This window comes from Argentina silus, assembly GCF_951799395.1.
Source record: "Argentina silus genome assembly, chromosome: 2".
NCBI lineage: Eukaryota > Metazoa > Chordata > Actinopteri > Argentiniformes > Argentinidae > Argentina > Argentina silus.
The window spans coordinates 28,482,194-28,503,167 of record NC_139656.1 but is presented as its reverse complement, the minus strand read 5'-3'; the positions used below and the strand labels follow the sequence as shown (position 1 = coordinate 28,503,167).

Here is a 20,974-nt window from a genome sequence, read left to right as displayed (position 1 = left end):
AACATTCAAAAAACGTACAAAACTAACTGTTGATAGCCTTTTATTATCACAGCATATTATAACTGAGGTTGATTATTATAGTCAATAGTGCCAGTATTCTGTGACCTTTTTCATAATATCGCAATTTGTTTAAATCCGCAGTGCCCGCCACGCTGAGATTAGCATCAGGTGTAATCATTTCATATTGTATGCAAATAAGGCATGTTGTGTTTGTCATTTGTGTTTGCTACACCGTTATTTTCAAGTCAGCAAACTTGATCAAGAATTCCATTCTCCCCCTACAACATCCCCCTCAACTCTGGCCTTTGACTTCTTTTTTTTAATCTAACCTCTTTGTGTACCTCAGTTGGCACTGTCATATTTTGGTCTCTGCAATATACCTCAGAATCATTGATTTGAAGCCAGGGTCATTACCTGCAGTGTGTGGCGTTGACATTTTCCCAACCAACTGCGCATATATTAATGTCTTTTGGTTCATTGGTTTTCAATGAGGTTTGCCGTGCCTGATCGAAGTTTGGAGCTGATGTGACTCAGTACTGTCCATTGATCAGCCTTCCAATAAGACGTATTGTCAGTACGTGCTATTTTCAGTACGTGCTATTTTCAGTACGTGCTATTTTGAGCTTTTTTCTGTAGCTGCAAAAACGAGGGTAGAGACGATGAGTGGCATTCTCTCAGTGAGGCCAGGTGAGCAACTCAATTGTAAACAACAGTTTCTTACCTCAGAGTTGATACAAAAGTCATGGTAGTGTTGTTGTCTTCTGAATCGTTTATGAGTGAAATTCAAGTAGCCCATATTACAGAATTCATTATCAAGTGACCAGTGTTCAGGTAATTGCTCCTTTTTGGTTGCATTGTTATGTTGTCTTGACCTGTGGGTAACTGCCATTGTTTTTACAGCAATGTTCGCTACATTTTTCAAAGTAGAAAAGCTACACAGAAAACAACAATGAGAAAGAAAAAAGATTATATACTGTACAGGTTTTGGTATTTGACATGTCTTTCCTTTTTTTGTTTTGACATGGATATATAGTGCTTTCGCAAAGTATTCAGACCCCTTCACTTTTTCCACATTTTGTTGTGTTATAGACTCAATTTAAAATGGATTAAATTAAAAGAATTTGCCATAAATCCACACACAATACCGCAGAATGACAAAGCGAAAACACATTTTTTGATTTAAAGTAAATTTATTAAAATTGAAATACAGAAATACCTCATGTACATAAGTATTCAGACCCTTTGCTATGACATTTTTAAAATTAGCTAAAATGCAAAAATGTCATCAACAAATCACTCAATAGGTTGAATTGAATCCATCTTAATGCAAGGATAATAGTTCATGTAATTTTAGAATGAATATCTAAAAACGTGTTTTCGCTTTGTCATTCTGGGGTATTGTGTGTGGATTGATGGATTCATTTAATCCATTTTAAATTGAGTCTATAACACAAACAAAATGTGGAAAAAGTGAAGGCACTGTACTTATCTTTTCTTTTAATGTTTCATTGAGTGCTTTTCAATCCAGACTGCTTTGCACTGTTAAAAAACTAAATATCTTGGCACTGTGTGTCCCATATTGTGTATGGCATGAAATTGAATTGGTATTACAGCGTTCAGTAAACTGGTCTTTCCCTAGAGGTGCTGCGCCTATCATCGATTTCTACTTATTCCGGCATTAGACTTGTAAGAGTCTTGGCATGACCACTGGGACTCGTAGCCCTCGGTCTAATATAAATACAGAAGAACTCGTCCAGATCAATATTGGCAGTGCTTAAAAAAGAAGGCAAACTTTAACAGCATCCTCTCTGTTGTCACACTGTGAGACTCTCTGTCAGTGTCTCTGATTACAGGGTTTTAGTTTCACGTGCCACATAGGTTAAGGTGTGTATTTTTTAAGGTGTGAATTTTTAAAACTCTATATAACACCCACTTACATGCCTTTGAGAGCTCAGACATTTATCACTGGCATCACAGATGACGATGTCTGAATAATTTACTCTGTGCCAAATGGCTTAATTGCTAAAAAATTCTGTGTGGTTTTGAATGGGAAGATGTCAGGGTGAAGACCTCTGCTTGAGGAGGTTGAGTTTCATCACATTCCCACTGAATTAACATACTATACAGCAACCGAGGGGATTATTCTGCTGTACGGATGACACACTGGTGTGTTATTGAGAGGGAAAACACTTTAGTTTGTTTGTGAAGTCTGTCACACTTTTGTTTGTTTGTGTCTCTGAGGGATTGTGCCTGCAGTTGATTTAGTGTAAATGACAGTTATATGAAAACAGAACTGAGAAGTGAGACGGGATGAGAAAACACTTTTTGTGCGCATGCATCCAACTCATGATTCACGGAGGCAACCAGTGAGAAAATGAGGGTGATTGGCATAACTTTAATTTACAGACTGTTCTGCTGTCTTAATCCCCACACCCTCCCGAGCTCACTCAGTACAGTTAATATCCCAGGCATATGGAGCCCTGATTGTGTTCATTTCCCCAGGTTAATGAACTGTGTGATGTTGTTTGCTCGAGATGAAAACCACCTCAACAGAGGCCCAGGAATGAGACTCAGAACACAATATATATTCAGAACACAATCGGTCAAACGTTCTTTTAGGCTGAATCTTTATATGGAGCTAGAGACAGGAGTATTATGTATTATAACTTGTGACGGTTTGGGTTTGTAGGGAGAGTTTTGTTGAATGTATCCTGAAAGTCTATTGGAAGTCGCACTATATAGTCATTTCATTAAACGAATAACTGACATTGGTCAGTAGTCACTCCTGTTATGTCTCATTATTCTTATTCCTTAAGTGTCGGATTGATGTTCTTTTTTGTAGGTGGGGTGATCAATAAATTTATAAAGCTTAATCAATCAATCTCTTCATTCTAATCTAGAGGCTAATCTTGAAATGGGTTGTACAGAATGGCTGGCAGCCTTTGTCCTACACAACATTGTTCACTACATTCATAGCTAGTCTGATGTTGGTGTCTTATCACCTAGCCTATCTTCACGTTTTGGTTCAGGTGGGTCAGCAGAAGAAACCCTATACCTCCATGAGGCTCTCGTAGAGTGGATGTGGAGAGGCCGTAGTGTGAAATACTGACACGGAAGCATGGAACCTTGACCTAGAAAGGAGTATGGCCTTGGCAGCACAGAGCCTTGTAAGCTATCTGGGGCTATGTGACTCACCACTCTTAACTCACTCCATTGTGACGCTCCATTGTTCAACAGCACATGCATCAACAATCATTTGCTGCCAGATGGAACCACAGCGCAAGCTTCGAAAGCCCAAGTCCAAAAAGGCTAATTGCATTGAAGCAGGGATTCATTCGACTCTGGCTTCGCTCGATTTGTTTGCCCCATTGTAGCTTTTCTGATTGCACACATGTATGTGGTCTTTACTTCATTTTGCAGAACAGTTGGTGTCCAACATATTCCTTGTTGCACACAGAGGTCTGTGTAGATGGAGCGGAAAGGGGGCGGGGGTTAAGGTACACAAGATTTTTTCAAAATATTTTTCTGCACTAACCAAATGTATACATTCCCTTCACATTCGGATAGGAGTATTCCAAGAAAGGTATCACTCCTGAGGGGATCAGAACGGCTGATGAATCAGAATTCTGCCATCTCTTCACCTCTCTGCTTAGTATGAACTATCATAGCCACTTTCCCAGACAATCTGATTTACATTTGCAATTCAACATACTGTGTAAGCGCACACTGTCTTGTCTGGGAGGCAAGGCCTGTGACTATGACATCTCTGTCAGCTTCTTTCAGAGTCCTTTGATTTTTTTCACCCGTGACAGCCTCCCTGTGAAAGAGCCATAATTACCTTCCAGTCCGATATCTCCTCTCGCCGTTTCTCAAAGTTTCAACTGCTCTAGGCAGGCAGGCATCTACTTTGAAACTACTTGAAATTGAGAAATTGGGAGTTCTCAGACATAAAATGGAGACGTGTCTTGTAAGTATAATGAGCGGTCTCTTCATTGAGTTGTTTGTTTCTCTATTCGCGTACGTTTTTTCTTATACTGGTAGAAGGACACTACCAAAGTTGAGTGAAACCACGGTGTGTCCCACACTTATTTTCATGAGCCACTTTTTGAACAATGGAAAAAAATGTTGTACAGACAGTCTTTACTACTACTTTTGACATCATCACGACTTCAGAGATCCCCACTGACCCGGGATCAGTGGCATCATTCCTCACACCAAATCAACACAAGTCTGGATCCATACTGTGACTCAGTCAGCAGTCATACAGTGGTATATTCTAATATCCTCCTCACTGTAATTTTGTCTCTATGAATCCATTGCAGCAAAACCATAACATCTCCCTGATTAGTGAGTCGTGATGAGGACTAGGAGTACTGTAGCTGCTCTCTCAGTGGAAATTAACGTACAAAGCACACAGCTACTGTAGCTACTGATCCTGGGTATAATCACTCTCCACTCAAATACCTCCCCTGCCCCCCAACCAAACACAATGTAATTTTGGACTAATTCATGCCTTGCACCTCCAATTGGCTGTTGTTGAGTTTGTAACTCTATTACATAGAGGTAATATTATTCTTAGATTAAAAAAAATTAAAGCCAATTTACAGTATCTTTCACACATACTGCAGAACTAGAAAACCAGCTGAAAGTACAGGTATGCCTAATCTATATGTACGCTTGTTTAAGTCTTACTGATAGCCACTTGTGTTTCCACTATGAAGTATTTTGCTTCTGGGAGTGCTTTTGAGCCAAAACAGTTCCCTTAAATAGTCAAAAATAATGCCAAGAAATGAACTCATTGGTTTGGAAAAGACTTTGACCTCCCAATGCCCATGAGCATTACTATTTACTGTACGAGCAGTACAGTAAGGTTTTGCCAAGGTTTGTAAGCCTAAAACTAAGGATTGTGTTGTTTAATGTTGCAAGAAATTGATTGATATTATATCATCAGTATGATAACCATACACTCAACACCCAAACAAAAATGTGAGGTTAACCATTTGCAATTAAACTTCCGTAGTGTATCTTTAATTTAATTTAATGTACTGCTAATTAACACCTGAATTAAACAAGGTTAAGGTAGAACTTAAGGGTTTATAAAGGGTTCATAGGTAGTTGAATTACTCTGTATTACTCATTTCTAAATCATAATAACAAGTTACAACTTATTATGTATGTTATAAACCCTTTACGAAGGTTACCTTTTAATGTTAAGTGCTACCTAGATTATTTGTGCATTATTGAACAACGTACAGTCAATACAACAAAAATGAAATGGAGGCCATTTATTGATGTGAAACTCAGAGAACTTGCAATATCAAGATGGGAAATTGCACTGAGCTGAAAAGTAGGTTTGCCGGTGATCCATGATGAATTATTGAACGAGGTAGATACAGGTGCAATACAACAGAATCCAGCATATGTGTTATTGAACTATGGACGTTGAGGACATTGCTTTGAGATCCAACCTATAAAGTCATTGTATTAAGACAGAAAATTACACTGTGCCAAAAAGCAGAGTCACCGGTGTTGAATATTGAATGTTGATTTACAGTTTCAGTCACTTGTTGAAATTGTTATGTGAAAAAATATGATTGGTAAAATATGAAACAAATGAAGCAGGCTATAATACAACAGCCTTGTGGCCACAGCGGCTCTGCTCTGGCCTTATAGGCTGGCAACACACTACAAACTTGAGGGGGTGTTACCTGTTTCCAAACAAGGTTGGATGGGGCGGGCATAGAAGGTTGGATGGGGCGGGCATAGAAGGTTGGATGGGGCGGGTATTGAAGGTTAGATGGGGCTGGCATAGAAGGTTGGATGGGGCAGGCATAGAAGGTTGGATGGGGCGGGTATTGAAGGTTGGATGGGGCGGGTATTGAAGGTTAGATGGGGCAGGCATAGAAGGTTGGATGGGGCAGGCATAGAAGGTTGGATGGGGCGGGTATTGAAGGTTAGATGGGGCTGGCATAGAAGGTTGGATGGGGCGGGCATAGAAGGTTGGATGGGGCGGGCATAGAAGGTTGGACGGGTCAGATAGAGAACTCATGTCATTAAAAGGACATATCTCAGATTATAAGGATTTTGACTTTGCTTCTAAATATCGATTTTTTTGAACAACATTCCCTTTTTCGAGTAATATACTTATACGTAGAAAATGGATTTATAGCTTAAAATGTTTGATTTTCCATGGAGGAGGTCTTTAAAGACCACAGCAAAACATTGCATCTTAAATTCGCTTTGAATTAATTGTCACTACGTTATCTTGGCCATGCCGATGTCTGACCATGAACCCTCTTTTAGTACAGCACCAAAAGCCTGCTCTGCTAATGGCCCCATCGGAACGTACCTCCATTCTGCCAAACAAATAATAAACATCATTTTACGTGTCAATTATGTCAAATAGCGTTCACCTTGCTTCCCTTTTGGCACGGTTACAATTTGGAGTGCGTCGGGTGAGGATGTGTCGAACGGGCAGCTCGCCAGAATGAAAGGAAAGTGACAGTGCTTACTATGAACAAGTGATTGGAGGAATTGAAGAAGAATTGGTTTGGTGAGCTTGGGGGGAGGGGGGGGGTGGGGCGGTTGGGCGGCTTTGCTTGAAGCGTACAACTCAGGTCACTGTGTTTTCTAGACAGTGCCTTCCCACCAGAGATGTGGCAGGTATCGTGAGGTCATTGTCCCAGTCGGTGACTTTGGAGGTTACCATGGAAACCGCTCCAAGCACAAAATGAGGCGTGTGTGGTGGGCAGATTGAAACCTCTCAATTGAAGACATTGTGAACTCGTAGCAGAGGGTTTCTTGGACAGCTCTTGGTCAGAGCCCTCACATGCCCATATAAGGATCTGTTATTTTATGAATTTGGGCTTAGCTAGGGGTTGGGAATACAGTAGAGAGAGTCGGCCCAGGACTAATTACGCATTTCAACTCTTTGTTCCATGACAAAGCATAAAGTCTTTATCGTCCTTATGGAATTTGTTCTTCCATTTCAGTTTTTATCAGGTACTTTCGGGCATATGACTCATATTTCTGTGGCCAAGCTGATAAATTGTTCTCAATTAGCCAAATCATTTTTCAATCATGGCTTAATCATTATCTCATTCTCTCAGCTATTCAATACATGTCATGCCTCCAAACACTTCCTGACAGTTTAGAAATGGATAGACTGAAGGGGTTACCAAGGAAACACAAGTTTCATGCTGTAAATATTTGCGCCCAGATCTGCTGACCTTTACTTGCCCATGCTGTAGGATGCAAAACCTTGGCTGAAAAATGAAATCAGCCATATGCCCTGTGTCCTGTTGGGAAACTGGGAAAGTGAAATCCAGTCAACCAGGGGTGACACTGTTACCAATAGAACAATGAACTCTGATTCTCACTGTACTTCGCTGCCGTGATGCTTAGCTTAACGACACACAATACTTCACAATTGTTATTGTTGTTCACCAGTGGTCTGCCTTTTGCTCCACCATTACTAGCTCTACTGCCACTTGATTTAATGGGTGTCTAAAGTGTTTCTACAGACATGGAGGCTTGCCAGAAAGAATTGATCGTTGATTCAAAGTGATGACGTCCTTTGCACCTTGAGTTTCTAAGAGAAGAAAATGTTCTTTAGAAGAAAACAACTAACATGTTAACAGGGCAAACCTCTTTCTTTTAATTGTTGCTTTTGTTTTTTTGTTCTGTCTTGAGGATATGCTGTAAGTTTGTTGTCTTGTTGTCTTTGTAGTCTTGTCCCTGTGATCTGTTGTGCTGTGTCTGTGTTTTGTGCTGTGCTGTTTTGGTGATGTGCCTTAAGTCTATTGTCTGTGATTTGTCTTGTGTTGACCTGTAGTTCTATGTCAAATTATTTTATGGATCCTTTATGTACTGTTATCATTGTATGCAATAATACATATATAATTTTATTTTTTAAAAACAGGGCAAACCTAAAGACTTACATTCATCTCATATAAATCTGATCGGAATGGAAAGCTGTACAGTAAATTGCATCACAAGCAGAGAGCTACAGTATAGAGCGAGATCACCTCCTCCAGAAACACAGCATGGCAAGATGTACAGAAGGGTTGTTATTTCATGGCTAAAGCACTCAATGAACCACGAAACAGTGGGAACAGTTTTCCCTTCAAGCACATTAATTCCTCAGATGTGTTTCAGAAGCTTGGTGCTTTGAGTCATACACAAAAGAAGAGTGCTGTTTGATTCTTGTGGTAAAAGCTGCCCCGTGGTGCTAAGTCATTATGGTCCATGCATTGCACAGCGAGACACTATAATGAAACTCTTGTTCTGTTATGCCCTGAAATAAGGTGCTTGTGACATAGCCCAGAGAACCCTGTCACCCTGTGGTACCTGCTGAACACAAGTCTATTTCCAAATGCCATTCATGGTACTGACAATAGCAAAGTCAGTACAGTACGTCCGCTTTTCTAAAGGTCGAATGATTGGCAGAAGGTGAGGCATTGTATTAAGTGTAAGCCCTGAAATAGTAAACTGCCTTACCTGCAGCCACCACCTATACAGTACAGCTCTGATAAAGTAACCCATGACATGAGTGGAACGTTATACAAAGCATTTCCATGCAAAACTGCAATCAGTTTCCATTGGAGTTATGCGTCAAGTACTCTGATGACCAGTAGGGGCATCCAAGCAGCTAGCTTGATATGGTGCAGTGGGACCTGGTGAATTGCGAATTGAACATCTGTTTGGAGGCAGTGTCTCCAGGCCCAAGGCCAGCTCAGGCTGGATGATGGTGCCAAGCCAGAGTGCCAATCGTGTGCCCCAGGGGGTGAGGATGGGCACAGGACACTCTTCCCTGCCCATGTGACATGCAGTACAGTAGTGTCTTAGTCACATATGAGGCATAGTCTAGACAGTAGATCCTCTGGAAGCTGTTAGGGGAGAGGGAAGCACTCTGCCGTGACTCAATATGAGGTGTTTTGCATATCTCCGTTGATATCATCTATATCATCATTTGTTACGTTATGATTCGTCAGCAAATTGATCCCCCATAGATATGAACAGGCTTTCAGAAAGCCTAGCTTATACATTCTCGTGACAATCATGACACCGACCATAACCTTTAATGTCATGCTAATAACAGTGTGTGTTATTTTATGGTGCAACGTTAAAGTCATGTTCACTTAATTCTTGATTTCATTCATCCAACTTTTCCCTTCTGGCCTCAGTCATTGGTGTAAGTAGATTACATACTGTAAGTGAATGGGCGTTTTGTCTTAATTGTATTGTTAAACGTCCCTCCACCCTCTCAATGGCTGGTGTTATCTTAACCTGTCTAAAGAAGCCTTTTTACACAGAGGCCATTTTTACTATGCTCCAATAGACATGGTAATCACACACTATCAAGTGCTCTAGGCTACAAGCCTTTTGTTTTCAAGTCCCATTGATTTAGCACATAATTACCCAGAGCGCTTTGCTTAGTTCCTGTGTGAAACGGAATAGGCTAGTAGTTTCCCTTGTGTCTGAGGAACTGCCGTTCTAGTCACTGTCTCTAGAACTGTCTCAATGACCTCTCTCTTTCTCCAGTAAATCCATGACTATTGTGCCTCACCCCAAGCGTGCCCTACCTTAACTCAGTCTGCGGAACACGTCCCACCTCAATTCCCAGTAAGTGTCCTTCAGTGCCCTGCAGTACCTCGGTCCCCAGTCTACTCTATAGCGCCCTACTCAATTAGTGCCCCTCACAGTACACTACGCCAGTCCACTGTTAGTGCCCTATAGTGCCCCACCTCAGCCCTCAGTGTGTGCCCTACTGGTAACCTGGACTATCACACCCTCAATGTCCTACAGTACAGTGCAATACCCATGCCTATGTCTGCTGTATTTGTCTTTGTAATTGGCTAGCACTTTCACACTAGAAGTGTTTGAGTCCTTAAGTAAAGAGAACACGGCTCTTGTCTCTTCATTTAATTTGCTGGAGACACAGAGCATGGCATGAAGTTTAATAATGGATTATATTTGGCAAAGAAAAATAATCCTCCAAGTTTATTCTATTAGTTCAATCCCTGGTGGATCCCGTGGTGTTTGTTTTGGCTACCATGCAGCCTCAACTACAGCTCTGATTTTCATGGTGATTGCAGAGGAATGCCAATATTGGGTCCTCACAAGGTGTAATTGGTTGGTGGCAGTCGTTCTTGGCCAAGATCCCCCTTGCGGGCTTTCCAAAAGCTCAGATAATGTCCCGTGATAATCAAATGTAATCAGCACAGCTTGAATTAATAAACCACATGGTCTGCTGTCACTGCAGTTATTAGGGATCCCTTAAAATAAGGAAATTAAAGTAGTCGTTTGGCCAAATCACAAATTACTTAATGCCACCTTACATTCACGCCATTCATACTTTTGATTTGTTAACATAGCCAAAGCTACCCATTGTATGCTGATGATGGGATACTTTTTTATCATAATTTTATTTATATACTGTACTCTGTACTGTCGAGTTGATTTGATTAACCACCTCGATTCCACCTCAGACACTGGTTAGAAGTGTATGAATCTGTTGCTATGCTCCAGTACACCACAGTATATATTTTCTCACAAGCGCTTCTTTCAACATTTATCCATTGTTTTTCAGGGGAGGGTTCCATCTCCTTCCCCAGGTGTCAGACCCTCCGGCGGTGTCACTACTGAGGAGTGGGACCTCGCTGAGTGGGAGTGGGACCTCCCTATTCCCCTATTTATGTATTCATGAGATTTCCTACACACACACCGTATGCATGTGTACCTGCTAACGTGCTCAAGTGGAATAGGTCTGTATAATGGCTCATAAAGTCTATATTCATGAATGTATTCATGAATGCTGAAACAACGCGGTGGTTTAGCCTGCATTAAGATTGCATATGCACGCATTATATTTCCATCAGTTCCCATAGAGACCTTTTACACCCCTCAAGTTACAGTTTGCCTCCATTGCGACACTGTATTCATACAGAGAGAACTGGAATGAGTGGGTCCCGATGGTATGTGAGGACTCTGCAGGGTTAGGCCACATTATCCTCCTGGTAACATCTTCCTGTGTGTCAGCCCTCCACTGCTCTGACAGGCAAGGCCAGGGCAGCATCCATGTTGTGTCACTGAGGTACACACACCACATTGGAATAATGTCAGAATCCCGCTGTTCTCCCAGGGGGAATGAAACAGACCCTAGAGAATGTAACGATGAAATAATGATGAAGTAATGATGAATAGCTGTCACGCAGAGAGGAGCGACATCCCATCGCCCTCGCATCTCGCTCAATGAACTGTGTTGGCATGTGGAAGGCGCTGGTGTGGTCACAGCGGAATTCACTGATCACTTTACATATACGATATATATCTTTGCATTCTTTTGCCTGCTAGTATGTGTGTGGGTGGGTGGGAGGAAATGACGTACAGTATACATATTATTGACACAAGTTTCCTATATGTTATAACCTTTTATGCTTAACCTGAATTGTATACGTGATTTAAATCAATAATATGCTTGATGTTTTGTTTCAAGTCAGCAGTGTTAGTATTCTATGGAGTCTGGTGCTGTCTAGTTTGTCTTACAAAGCTCTGAAATCCTGGACTAATCCTGCTGTTCCCTGACTGTCAACTGTTTGTTGTCCTCTCTCCACTCCCTGCCAATATAACGTAACTGATTTGTTTTATGCAACAATGCCATAGGCAGTAAATGCAAAAATGATTTGACATATTGGAAGTTGAGAGAGAGAGAGAAATCGAGAGAGAGTCTTGTGATAGAATTGATTACGTGCCTGACGTGAAGTGTCGGTTGTGATACATTCTCAGTCTAATAGATTAAATTATTCACACACACACACACACACACACACACACCACACACATCACGCTTCCACCCCAATGTGTTTCTCACTGAAAGGTGACGCAGGCCAAGGCCCGTTTTCTCACATCAACCACTGAAGGCACACACACGTCTGTCTCCATAACATCTCATCCACACGTCAGAGAGTGCGTCAATCCTGATCCTCTCCTCTCTGGGTTCTGAGTGGAGCTCTTGTTTGTGGAATCCCCTGTGGCTCCACACCTTTCCACGCCGCCTATCAAAACACAACCCCCACATCTAGAAACCCATATTGTAAACGTTAGTCCAGTACTTTCTGTGCTCTGCTGTGCCTACCTGATATCAGCCCCCAGTGCCTGAGGCCGACCAGTACTCTGCGTCAAGCTGCAGTACGTTTTAAATGTCCTTTGAATATGGAAAAGTGTTACAGTGTGTATAAGATTAAGATACTGGGCTGTTTTGATGATGTAACACTACTTACTGTACTACCCACAATCTAGCCTCCACTTCATCACGTGTTGGTACAGTAGAGGACGGGCTCATTATAATGCATGGAACGGAATTAGGAATGGGATCCATTCCATGGATTACAATGAGGCCATTTTCATATTTCTACCTTACATTTACATTTACATTTTTGACATTTAGCAGACACTTTTACCCAAAGCGAGGGTTAGGATTAGATACATTTGTCTAAAGTAAGTGAATCATGTATACATCAGTCATCATAAGTAAAAGTCTATTCTAGGACCATTTTGTTTTTAAATGTATTTACCTCTGCCAGTCTCAGCTGGATCCTATCCATTTTCCTAAGCTGATTCTTCTTTTTTTACATTTTGCTGTACTGTGTTGGGACTCAGTGAACCAGATATAGATTCATCATATTGATGGGAGCTCAGTGGGAGAGCTGTGGGAGACAAACGACATGCAGAATTTATGTGTGAGATTTTAAATCCTTTGTTGTTTTGTTTCTTCAAATCTAAAACCTCCTTTTTGGACACCGTTCATTCTCCAATATATCCAGATGTATAAAACTATGGTGTGTTAACTTTGTTGAAGGGACTTTGTGGGTAGTATAGGGTCACTAGCTATCTTCCACTGTAGACTGAAGACCCGTCTCTTCAGGCTACATTGTGACTGTCCCTCCTAAAGACCTCTTCACCCCCCACTACCCCTCCCCTCCCCTCCCCTCCCCTCCCCTCCCCTCTGTACAGTTCCTCTACTGTTAATAATAATAAAAAAGGAATCCTTCCTACTTCTAGTATTGTGACTGCCAATGGCACCTGGTCCAAGCATAGATGTTTTCTTATGATGACTGATGTATAGATGATTCACTTACTTTAGACAAAATGTACTTGTAAATGTAAGTCGCTTTGAATAAAAGCATCTGCTAAATGTCAAAAATGTCAAATGGATTTTCAATCTGAAAAAAAAAACACGAAGTGACGCCACATTGATGGTGTCAGCTTTGTCGATTTGGCCAACCTTAGAGCTGGCAGATGTATTGTTGCCTCCTGGGATTTCATTTATCAAAATCATTTGAATTGGAGTTCTGAATCCAGTGGATCAATCTCATGCAGTCAGCTTAGTTTGACATTTCTTAAATGTGTTGACTGTTGATAGACTGTGATTGCACTGTAGCCTGGAGGCACTAGCATGGCTGACAAATAGTATGTGATATTGCCTCTGAGTGTGATGTCGTCAATGAACATGCCAAGAGTATTCTAGAAAGAACCATTTTCTTTCTCAAACATGACATTTTCTCTCACTAGTTGTCAGCAGTGAAAATAGGTTGACTTGCTCTGGCTGGGGAGAATTTATGTGATATCTTATCACCTACTGCATAGCTACCCCTGGAGGGAAAACGAGGCCTAATGAAAAGACAAAAAATTGATTATTTGAGTAATTTTTTTACTTGTAGCACCGTATATGCCGCATTTACCTTTACTGTTGAAAACTGTACAGAAAACCACAGAAAAGGTACACTTTAAACATACACAAAGTGTTTAACCAAGGCAGTGCAGCTCCGAGCAGCTCTAAGGGTGAGTCAATGTTCTTTTGGATGAGAGTCTTGAAACGCTACTAGACACACCGCTACACACACCGCTCGTGGTTGAGAAGGGCCACGCTGATTTTAGAGTTGCTCCGGTACGCCTATGCAATGTTCTCCTTGTAATCCCTCTCAAGAGGGTCCAATTTTGGCTGGAGTGGTTGGCATCAAGTAATTTAAAGGGGGTCTTAATTCTTGTAATAATGTTCTATCTGAATGCTCTATTCTACACGGGTGTTTTTTTTTTTTTGGTTTTTTTTCCAGAAGACATTATGCAATGTTATCACACACTGCAACGGTTTAGTTTAGTGAAATGAAATTCCATGGTTGTAATGAATTAAGACGTAGTAATGAAATGTTGGCTGATTTGGAATGATGTTTACTCTGGACTGTGACCGTTATTCAGTGAAATCAAACCCAACTGAATTTAATTCCAATGTTCCCAAATCAAAGTGCATCATGAAACAGAACATTTTATGGACTCAAGTGTGCATGGAGGCATCCATGTTCTCACTCTCAAACCATTCAAAAGTATGTTCAATAAAGCAATGCTATTAGTTTTATTTCATGGGGATTTAATGTAAGTAATGATCTTGGTTTAATAACACTTCATGTAAGATTCAGTATCTCCCTTTTTGTAGTGCGTTTGGTGGATATTTTCTTTTCTGAACAGTATAAATGAAAGATAGATGGGGGAGATGTGCCCCCTGTCAATTTTTGTGTTCCTCCCCCTCCTCATAAACGTACCTACACCGTGTCTTTTGTTTCACCACTGGACACACACACACACACACACACACACACACACACATCACACTTAACAATATACTTTCTCTCCTCTGACTACAACAATGGATACATTCTGTGCTAACAGATGTGTAAGGGTGATCATATACAAATGTTCAAGTTGGCTGTTATTAGTGGATTAGGTTACTGTATTGTATCCATGGCTCTTCATGTATAATGCCCTTCATGTATTTTGACCTTTACATGTACTGTATGACATTTGCAGTGCTTTGACCAGCCAATGCTAAAAGCCTGGTTCTTCGAGCCGAGTGAGCCTAATTTCTAGTCCCACCCTGTATATAGGTAATCACACCTGTACATAGGTAATCACACCTGTACATAGGTAATCACACCGGAAGCGTTAACATCCCGGAAATCTGAAGCACTGCCCCACTGCTGGGGTACGGAAGTCAAGTTTCCCCGTTGACCCTCACTACAAATAGCTTACCGTTGGCCACTTTCGACATTCGCTGTTGTTGTTGTTGTTTTTATGTTTCAACAAACTTTTTCATGAGTTTGGGGTGCCATTATCAACATAGTTAGCAGTCATCACCATCGATCACCTGCATCATTGGAAACACATTGGAAACCCCATTGGGAACCGCACTTCCGTACCCCAGTAGAGAGCTGGGAAACGCTGCGCCATGAGTATCTATGATATCCAGTTTGTTTACATTCTGCAGTTCGTAAGGTGACGAACTATATGGAGACAACATGTCAATGTGTCAAATTCCAATCCCAAAATGTTGGTTTCCCAACAGGTTCTGGTAACCTGGCACCCTAAACTGACCCTGGGCACTTAGCTAGTGTAAAAGGTAAGTTGTAAAAAGCACTACAAATCAATTTGATTGTGTAGTTACAGTGAGCTACCTTAGGTCATGTCTGCCACCCACCAAGTTCGCTGGCAACTAAAGCACTTGGATGATAAGAATATCCCGCTCTAAACCGTGCCCCTGGTCCTGTTTGGCCTCATAAGGACCAGGGCGTGCTCAATTTTCTCAAATATTGATTTCATTAGAAATATATATTTGGGGGTTTTAAAAAACAACCCTTTCTTCCCACATCGTGTATCACCAGCACAGCAGATGGGATGTGGATGTTACTGTTTTCTTTCACCGGCTCTTTAGTGTCCCTCTGTAAACTTTGTGAAAGTAAATGGGAAATTAAATGTGCCTGTAATCATCGGAGACTCGTTAGTCTTTAAAGGCTCAAAGGGACCAGTCCTCCAGAGGCATTGTCAGAAATAGATTGGGAATTAATGAGATTTACACTCACTGAGTATTTCCCCCCTCAAAGGCACTGCTGACTCGTTAATGACTTAATGGCTTAATTGTCCTGAATCACCAATTCAACGGCAGTTTAAAGGGTCCGTTTTCTCTTTTTCAATTACCACAATTCAGTTACCACCATTTGTCACAAAAGAGGGCATGTGTTTTATGAGCATGTTGGTTGGTTTTGCAACACAATATAACCCTGTTGCTCTTGATATGTATGATTGACAGGTTGACAGATCAGGAGAAAGGAATAAATTACTCTTTTCACACAGAGAATGCACATGGGCTTACAAGTGGGTTTGAAAGTAACTAATATAAGCCTTAATCTCCAGTGCAGTGCAACATTTGTACTGTTAGAGTAAGAAAAAATATCCTCTCTTAGACACATCTACTATCCACCATAGCCATCTACTATCCACCATAGCCATCTACTATCCACCATAGCCATCTACTATCCACCATAGCCATCTACTATCCACCATAGCCATCACCTATCCACCATAGCCATCACCTATCCACCATAGCCATCTACTATCCACCATAGCCATCTACTATCCACCATAGCCATCTACTATCCACCATCTACTATCCACCATAGCCATCTACTATCCACCATAGCCATCTACTATCCACCATAGCCATCTACTATCCACCATAGCCATCTACTATCCACCATAGCCAGCCTGGTCACGCTACGAATGCCAACATCCACAATAGATAACACTGTGTGCAATCTAGATTTGAGTCTTGATTTGAAAAACAAAAACATGAATATCAACTTTTTTGTGGTGTGTTATTTAGTGTATAGCAGCATGTTACGAACCCTAAAATCTAATTGTTTACATTTGTATACTGGATGTGAACAATTGGTAAGAGCTCCTGCCTTTGTGTTTCACATACAGTAGTCATACTGTTTTTGCTTAGAATTGATCAGAGAAAATACACCATTGCAAAATGTATTCAAGGTTAAAGAATACAATTCCGACTCACCCGATCCTGTACCAAGTAACCATAATGTGTTTTCTCTAACTGCCATTATCATGTTGCTGGTCTTAATTGTCATTACGGTGACATTTGTTTGTTGGAACACCTGTTGCTCAAAGGATTCATTTGCAGTGAAGTTGATGGAGCATGCCACTGCATGACAGGTGACCTAGCATACCACTTTGAATTGTTGAGAAAAAAAAAACAGCTTTAAGTGTCAGGGGATTTGGGGAGGGCTGGTTAGAAGTACCTCAGTGCCCACTGCTGCTGCTACCTCTCCTTGTGTGTCACGCACACTCTCTCGTACCCACACACACACACACACACGTATGCTTCCTCTCCTCAGACATGCACAGATATGCTTCCTCACACAGATTATTGCAATCACACCCACACACACACACACACACACACACACACACACACACGCATACACATACAGTACACACGCAGTAGTATTCTCTGCATCCCCTCTCTGTCTCTCTCGCTCTCACACACACTCTCACAGACACACACACGCTCACGCTTAAATGCACTCCTTAAACATAGGCATGCTCCACAGTACATACATACAGACACACACACACTCATACACACGCTTCACAGTACATACAAACACACACACACACACACACACACACACACACATGCTTCACAGTACATGCAAACACACATACACAGACACACACACACACACACACACACACACGCATCCACTGACAGATGGATGGGGACTAATAGCATAATTAAGTACCCGCGCCGGCCGTTCCTGTTTACCGCTCGGTTGCTAAGCAGTGACATCAACTGATCCCTCCTCCTTCCTCTCTAATCCCTTCCCTCCCTCTCCCTCTCTCTCTCTCTCTCTCTCTCCCTCACACACACACACACACACACACACTCTCTCTCATACACAGCAGCAGTGGGCAGGGTGTGGAGAGAGAGGTAGAGCCCAGTAGAGAGAGCAGGCAGGCAGGCAGGCAGGCAGGCAGGCAGGCAGGCAGCAGTAGTAGTAGTAGTGTGTGAGGCAGGCAGAGAGAGAGCATGGTTAGAGCGCATAGGGGGGCCAGCCACGGCTCTCCATGTAGCCCAGTGTAGTGCAGCTAGAGGTGGGGGAGTCAGAGGAGACTAGACAAGACCACCAGGACATACTCACTGTAAAGCCAGGGACCACTCTCTCTCTCTCTCTCTCTCTCTCTCTCTCTCTCTCTCTCGGTTTTCTCTTCAGGAGGGACACGCTAGAGGAAAGAAACTAATTGACGACCACATTGTCGGTTGGGTTGTGTGTACTTTTTTGTGGGGAGCAGGGGGGTCTCTCTTTTTTCTTTTTTCTTTTTTTTTCACAGTACTTTTCTTTCGGGTGGGTCTGGGCTGGGCGGGCGCTCCGAGTCGACCGCATGCATGACACAACGCAAAGGCGAGAAGACCACCATCAGCATCCAGGAGCACATGGCCATTGACGTGTGCCCTGGCCCCATCCAGCCCATCAAGCAAATATCTGACTACTTCCCCCGCTACCCGCGGGGTCTCCCCCCCACAGCGCCGCCGCCCCCGCTCCTGAGCCGGGCCGGCTCCCTGCGCTCCTCCTCGCACCCGGACGACCCCGCCGATAACCCGGCCCGTTCCCATGACGACGACCTGGACCGAGCCTTCGGCGCCACCGCCGCCGCCGCCGCCCCACCGCCGGTGGCAACCGCCAAGAAGGAGGAGGAGCCCGACGTGGAGGGCTACGACTCAGACGACTCCAGTGAGTAGACTCTTTTTCTTTTTATACCTCTCTCTCTCTCGTCGTCCTCTTCTCGCTCTTTCTCACTCCCTTTATTTCTTCCTCTTTCACCTCTGACTCTGTCTTCCTCCTCCCCTCTTTTTCTGCCCCCCCCCCACCCCCCCTACACACACACCTCCCCACGCCCTCTGGTTGCCAGGTGTCTGGTCTTGCTGTGTGGCTTTTACCTCTCTCTCTCCGTCTCCATCATCCTATTCCTCCATTATCCATCCTCTTCCTCCCCTCTGCTCCTTCCTCCTCTGGTTGCCAGGTGCCTGTCTGGTGTGTCTGGCTCTGTGTCTGCGTGGCGTAGCTCGCTAACTCTGGGACTGTCGAGAGAGCCAACTGTTGCTGCTGCAGAGGCTGTTGCTTCCCTCCTCATGTGCAGGACTGCGCTCTCACAGCACAGACTCCTGTCACACCGTTGACAGAGCATGAAAATGGAGGGGGTTCTCTGTGTTCTATGTGAAAGGACCACAGGAGAATCTGCTTGTTGTGTCCATGAGGCGAGGCTCTGTGATTGATGCCTCTGTCTTTGTAGCACTGAATTAGCAGCACTGGAGATTTGTGGGCGGGCGTGCTGTTGAGTCTCGACAAGAGAGCTTTTACAATCCACACGGCAAGCAGCCGCCAAACACTGAAGCTAGCTGACAGCTCCAGATATGGGAGGTGTGAGAGAGAAATCAACGAGCTTGTTATGTGGTGTGTGTGCTATGTGAGCTTCTGTCTGTGAGTGTGTGTGTGTGTGTGTGCGTGCGTCTGTGTGCGTGCGTCTGTGTGCGTGCGTGTGTGTGTGTGTGTGTGAGAGAGAGAGTGAGCTCGGCATGCGTCGCTTGCCAAGGAAACGCTCCTCTCTGACAAATCTGTGCAGATTTCCATGTGTCTATAACCGTAAGCAGTGGCTCGTCATACCCCAGAGAATATTAATGATATGCTCAAAGCGACCCCTGTTGATAACTGTGCATATCTTGTCAATCAATAAAAAACTTATTCTTACAGTAAAAGACATTAGTACACGCTCCCATTGCTTTTCATGAAGATCAGACACAGGGTAAAGTGACAGCTGGCGGGAGGCCCATGAAAGAGTTAATCCATACAGAGTGAAGTGGTCTGTTGACATGCACGAGGCTTAACGTAGGGCTCCTACTGTATAATCCTGCTCAGTAATGGGGGATGGATACGTTGCGGAATAGGCTGGCTCTGACAGAGGTTGCCATATGACCTCGCAGAGGGCACGAGCCGCTAAGCCAGACGGGAAAGGAACATGGAGCTTACCTTTCTATGAAACTAACTCTGATTTGAGGGGGGTGGGGTGCTTTGAGTTATGCAATGGCTTACAGTGTGACACAGAGCAAAGAGATGTTGGCTGAGCGTGGCTGAATATCCAGTCGTGTGTTGTTTTTTGGTTCCGCCGCACAACAATGTGGTTGTTTGTGACGTGAACCACAACTGCAATAGGAGAGGTTGGATACAATAGAATACTGCCGAATCACATCCGAGTTCTCTCATGATAGGAGTTTGTAAACAGCCAACAGGTGTATGCAATAGCTTTTGATATCATATGCCTAGCCCTGGTACTTCCTGAGATTTGGACCGAATGGCGAAACATTTTTGTTAGAACATCACTGCCAACAGGTTTCTTTTTCACAGCAGCTGTTGATACTGTATTATAGCCTTATAGCCAATTAGGTCTGATGGTCAGGTGGACCGAAGGAGAGAACCATAATTTGCTCTCAAGCATCCGTCCAGTATAGACGTGTGGCAGCGGTTTCCAAACACAATCCTCCTGGGCGGCTCGTTGAGGGTAACAAGCGCAGAATGAGGAAGCACACATCAGCAACACGGAGGGTCTATTTTAACTCTGGTGGAGCTGTTTACGACTGTGAGATGTGCAATATAAATAAGGCAATTAGAAAACACATTTGCAGGAAAGTGTAATGGGTGGAGAAGCCCAAAACGAGTCATCTGAGACGCTTCCGCAATCAACTTGACTCCTGTTGAGTCAAGGTAAGAGGTAGTTTATATGCTGCTGCTGCGTCTCTCGTTTTGGCAAGATTTTGTGACAGGCGCTTTGTCATTCTCACTGCTTAACTACTGTCTCCACCTTGACAGCCTTGCTTCTGTTACAGGACAATGTCAGTTCAGCTGTGAGCATCCAACTAAGAAGCCAGGGCAACAAAACAGAGGAACCCAATCACGCAGTAACTATTGTAGCAATTAATTGTGAATTAAACTCCTCAACTAGCTGTCAGTCTGAGTCATTTGAGTTTGTGCTCGTCACCATCCTGCTGTCGCAGAGGATTCACTTCCCGGTGTCG

At 43.0% G+C, this 20,974-nt stretch overlaps 1 protein-coding gene across 5 annotated transcripts in view; it reads left to right on the top strand.

Annotated features, from left to right (window-relative positions):
• doc2b (double C2-like domains, beta) overlaps window positions 1-20,974 on the top strand; it is a 151,012-nt gene that overhangs the window by 54,970 nt on the left and 75,068 nt on the right. For all 5 annotated transcript variants that reach the window (XM_083697528.1, XM_083697526.1, XM_083697527.1 and 2 more), the window contains one exon: window positions 18,432-18,638. In XM_083697528.1, the coding sequence (XP_083553654.1) occupies window positions 18,432-18,638 (207 nt within the window). The remainder of the gene's footprint in view (window positions 1-18,431; window positions 18,639-20,974) is intronic.